Raw genomic sequence first — 4,907 nt, forward strand, 5'->3', positions numbered from 1 at the left:
ACACAAAAGAAGATGACTATTTCAGAAACTCCTTTAATTTCTACTAAACTTGGGGACGCAAATTCATTACTCCACGCCGAAGACACAATAACAAAAAGTGATGCTTCTTTACTTCTTCTTCTTCCACAGCATCCTATACTTGGGGGCTAGGTCCAAATCACAACTACACCGTTGTTAGATGGATTATTGTGTTTGACTAATTCGAACTCAGATCTGCTTCTGTCTAAACGCTTTGCCCCTCTCCTCCTCCCCCCAAAAAGCAGCGCTTTCCGTTTTGCCAGTGCCTGCCTGCAACGCAATTCATGGCGAAGACACTTTGAATGAGGGCCTTGGAAATGCTTCCAACCCCCACCCCTTCACACACACCCCCACCTCCCATCCAGCCCTCCTGTCCTCCCACCCAAAGTTATGGCTCTCCTTTATTATTTATCATGCTCCAGAAGCTATTCATCAAGCCGTTATTTATTCATTCCCAACATTAAGGTAATTAAATATGAGCTCACATGGAAGGAGCAGAGCTGAGAGGGACCAGGAGGTGGGGGAGGGGACTTTTTTTAAGGGCTGTAATAATTGATTTGTGCAGAGATGAGCCCCCGCTCCCCTTAGGTGACACTTGAGACGGGGCTCATGTTGCAGGGCCCTGACGTGTCTCCCCTCCCGGGACGGCGCGCGGCTCCCCTCCCGGGCTCTCTCCCACACGCTCAGCCACTCACTCATCAGACAGCAGCGGCGGCGGCGGCAGCAGCAGCAGCTCGGCTCGCGGGCCCGGCCTCCCCGGCTCAGCCCGGCTGCCTTGCAGGCCGCGCGCCTCTGGCAGAGCCTCCGATAGGCGCGCGGGGGCGTCCAATCAGCGCGGCCCGGCCGCTCGGGCGCTTTAAGCCTGGCTGCGGTGGACTAGCCACAAAGTTCCCCCAGCAACAATCCGAGCATCCCACCCCCCGCTCGCGCCCAGGCCGGGGCTCCGCGCGCCCCCCGCCGCGCCGCCGCCGCACCTGGGAGCGCCCGGCCTCGCGCCGGCTTCTCACCTGGTGGCCGCTCCGGAGGGAGCCGTCCCGCCGCCTCTGCTCCCCAGCCGGGACCTTCGGCCGAGCCCCAGCCATGTCCATGCTGCCGTCCTTCGGCTTCACGCAGGAGCAAGTGGCCTGCGTGTGCGAGGTGCTCCAGCAAGGGGGGAACCTGGAGCGGCTGGGCCGGTTCCTCTGGTCCCTGCCGGCCTGCGACCACCTGCACAAGAACGAGAGCGTCCTCAAAGCCAAGGCGGTGGTGGCCTTCCACCGGGGCAACTTCCGCGAGCTCTACAAGATCCTGGAGAGCCACCAGTTCTCGCCCCACAACCACCCCAAGCTGCAGCAGCTCTGGCTCAAGGCGCACTACGTGGAAGCCGAGAAGCTGCGGGGCAGACCCCTGGGCGCCGTGGGCAAGTACCGGGTGCGCCGAAAATTCCCCCTGCCCAGGACCATCTGGGATGGCGAGGAGACCAGCTACTGCTTCAAGGAGAAGTCCCGGGGCGTGCTGAGGGAGTGGTACGCACACAACCCCTACCCCTCGCCCCGGGAGAAAAGGGAGCTGGCCGAGGCCACCGGCCTCACCACCACCCAGGTCAGCAACTGGTTTAAAAACAGGAGGCAGCGGGACAGAGCAGCAGAGGCGAAGGAAAGGTACTTGCCCCGGCGTTTCTCTCTCTTTTTTTTTTTACTCTCCTGCCGTGCGCTTTGTAGGGCAGGTTGGGGCCGCGTGGATCTGTGCGGGGGGAGCCAGCCAGAACGCTCCCGCACTTGGATTTAGCTGATGAACGAGAATTAGTCGCAGGGGTTTTTATGGGGGGGACAGGCGGGCGGAAGTTGGGGTGTCTGTGTCAGCCCGCTTATAGCGCGAGTGAATAGCCGAAATCGTGATCCCCATTGGGGATCCTGCACCGGCACCCCGCAAAGCTCCGTCTATCCTGCCCCGTCACCCCGCAAAGCTCCAGGCGGCGGTGGGGGGTATTTTTACTGCAGGAGGGTGAGTGGAGGCTGGGGATCTTGTGCCTCCGGCATTGAGAACAATGTTCGGGGAAGAATAAACTCGCCTAGGCTGCGGGCTAACCCGCCAGATCACTCCCTTGGAGTCACTTTTTAAAAGCAAAAGCTGGGTTTCATTTCCCCTTGAAATTACAGGCAGGAGAAAAACGGGTTCCGTATTTTTCGCGCAGAAGGCTGGGACGCGATTTTTAGAAGGCAATGAGACGCCCTCTGAAAAATCATCGCTCGCCCTCCTCGCATCCGGACCTATTCGGCTTCTCCCCAGCCCCACCTGACTGACGCCAATGGTTAAATACACTTCTAGCTGACTTCTGGAGACAGCTATGTCACTCTTGCCTTTTGTTTCATCCCTTACCGCCTGAGCGGCGGAATGGGACTCAGGGAAGTTTGTGGCAGGCAGAACAACCAGGGAGGTAAATAAATAAGAGCGAGGCATTAAGGAGAGAGCGTTTGATTCTCTACCGTTTATTCATCCCCTCGTCTCTCGGGCCTTGGGGTTGCACTGTGGCTGGGGAGTGCAGCTCGGGGTCCGGAAGAGAACGAGAAATCCCAGAGGTTGCAGCCCAGAGTTTATGAAATTAACCAGGAGTGAGTCAGGGCTGAGACACTTTCAACCGCACACATAGATCTGGGGGGCGGGGGGGGGGGGGGTAACAGAAGCTCGAGGACCTCCTTGGGAGGGAAGGGGGTTCACCGAGCTCTGTGTGAATCGGCTCGGAACCACGCCTGCGGTTCCAGACGGATTTCAGTTCCAGCAAGGAGCATGTTATGAAACCAGGCCTCTGGCTCCCTCCCTTCTAGCAGAAGGAGACGGGTGAGCGTCCTGCTCCCGCACTAATCTCTCTACCTGCCTGCTTGGTTCAATCCCAAATCCGCTTTAGCACCAGCGGGTTTAGAAGGCTTTCGAAATATTTGACCAGCCACGCTAAGAGCCGTTTTTAATTTTAAAAAGCCCTTGTCCTCACCTAAGTGAACATGCACATCAGTGACAAGAGCTGTCTAGATAGGCCCAACACGGCAGCTCCCGCGATGAATCCGGGATTAAAAAAGCAAACGCTTCTCTTGGTGTTTTTGAATATCGGGGTAGGGTTTTATTTATTTATTTGTGAATAGGTTTTGTTCAAAACAGTTGTTTGTTGCGAGGTAACGCCCGCACAATGAGACACGGTCGTTTACTAGAGGGGATTTGATAGTAGTTTCTCTGTAGTTTGGGGAACGCGCTACGCTGATACATTGATGATGAATTGCTAGTTTCCCTCGAGGCATGGCACGCCGAAAGAAAGGGCACATCCACTGATTTTTTTCATGCCTCTTTTGAGCAGAATATAAATGGAGTCTCGCTTTAAGTTGATAAGTAGAGATGTCCCTGCTTTGTAACAAACAGGATGCATTCTCTTTTTCTTAGGGAGAACACTGAAAACAACAACACGTCCACCAACAAACCCAACCAGCTCTCTCCCCTGGATGGGGGCAAACCGCTTATGTCCAGCTCCGAAGAAGAATTCTCTCCCCCACAAAGTCCAGATCAGAACTCAGTCCTTCTATTACAGGGAAACCTCAGCCATGCCAGGAGCTCCAACTATTCCCTGACCGGCTTAACTGCCTCTCAGACCAGCCACAGCCTTCAGGACTCCCTGCTAGGACCCCTCACCTCGAGCTTGGTAGACCTCGGCTCCTAAAACAGGAGCAAGCAGCCGTTAAAACAATGGAAACGGAGGTTTACCGCGGCGATAAGACACTCGATTGTAAATAGAGGACAGGACACGATTTTACAGCTTATCTGGTGATTCTTAACACGACTTTAAACTCTCTTTTAAATCGCTCCCAAGAAGCCTCCTCTCCTCTCCTATCTAACGCGCTTACAGCTTTCCCATTCTTTTTCTCCAAGCAGCCAAATGAAGAAAACGGCGGTTCCCTGAGATTTTTCTCTCACGATGTTCCTTCGAATTCAATTAATTTTTTTTACCAGCAGGAATTACAAAATAACCGGATTCGATTCAGTTCGAAACAAAGTGACGAAGATCCGATCTGTCACGTAGAGAGGGAAAAAAAAGAGATTGATGAAGAGTCTTTCTATAGTAGGGGAAATTTATTCTCATTTGAATTCTTAAGAACCCAGGGCGGATAATCTACAAGGCCTTTTATTTGGGAGGGAAGTGGGAGGGGAAGTGAAGTTTACATTTTTCACAATTCGTGTTAACAAAAGATTTCGGTGTAGATTAAATTTTAAAAGATGCAGTATTAGAATAAAAACCAGTGCCTATGTCTTAAAGCAGAAATACGAGGCAATTAGCTAGAGGAACTTCAATGACCATTAATAGAGCAAACATTCTTCTTCTTTTTTTTTTTTGTGGTGAACTTTCGAAATGCATCAATGTGACTTAAACTAAAAATAATAATAAAAAGAATAAATACGGCTTCCTCTGAACAATATTACTTATTATACCCTGACAACTTTCATGGCAATATTGCATACTCTTGTTAGCTTGCCCCTTGCCCTCACGCCAGAGTTTGTCTTGCAAAAGGATGCAGAGCTGGAAGTTGGAGTATTTGTTACTAAAATTAGCATGTGCTTTCAGCTTTCTTTTCTATTGTACCTAAACAAGCCTAAATTAAATAACAATAATTCATAGAATATAAAGAGTATGATTTTATTTGAAAAAGTGAGTTCTGTCTTCTTCTTCCAGGCTAGTTCTGTTTTCATTGCAAATGGTTTAACTATTTCCTTTGCTGCAGGGTATTTTAGGCATAAAAACAAGGCAACAGGGCTATCTCAAAGCACTAGGTTGGTCCCACGCTGAATAACTGCTTTTTAAAATTTTTTGTTCAATATTTATTTTTTAGAAGCATTGTTTATCCACTAGCTGTTTTCAGACACGTTCATCG

The 4,907-nt window shown here is 51.4% G+C and overlaps 1 protein-coding gene across 1 annotated transcript; it reads left to right on the top strand.

Moving 5' to 3' along the window:
* The first annotated feature begins 675 nt into the window (after positions 1-675).
* SIX1 (SIX homeobox 1) lies at positions 676-4,663 on the top strand. Its single transcript, XM_054026693.1, has 2 exons — positions 676-1,658; positions 3,427-4,663. Exons 1-2 carry the CDS (start codon positions 1,099-1,101, stop codon positions 3,698-3,700), a joined length of 834 nt encoding a protein of 277 aa, XP_053882668.1. The 5' UTR covers positions 676-1,098; the 3' UTR covers positions 3,701-4,663.
* The last annotated feature ends 244 nt before the right edge of the window (positions 4,664-4,907 follow it).

The sequence above is a fragment of the Malaclemys terrapin genome, chromosome 4 (assembly GCF_027887155.1).
Source record: "Malaclemys terrapin pileata isolate rMalTer1 chromosome 4, rMalTer1.hap1, whole genome shotgun sequence".
Taxonomy (NCBI): Eukaryota; Metazoa; Chordata; order Testudines; family Emydidae; genus Malaclemys; species Malaclemys terrapin.

Excerpts from the sequence above, each read along its gene's own strand:
- SIX1 (XM_054026693.1), top strand. The coding sequence starts at position 1,099 with ATGTCCATGCTGCCGTCCTTCGGCTTCACGCAGGAGCAAGTGGCCTGC. Across the intron at positions 1,659-3,426 it reads GCAGCAGAGGCGAAGGAAAG|GGAGAACACTGAAAACAACA; the intron begins GTACTTGCCCCG and ends TCTTTTTCTTAG.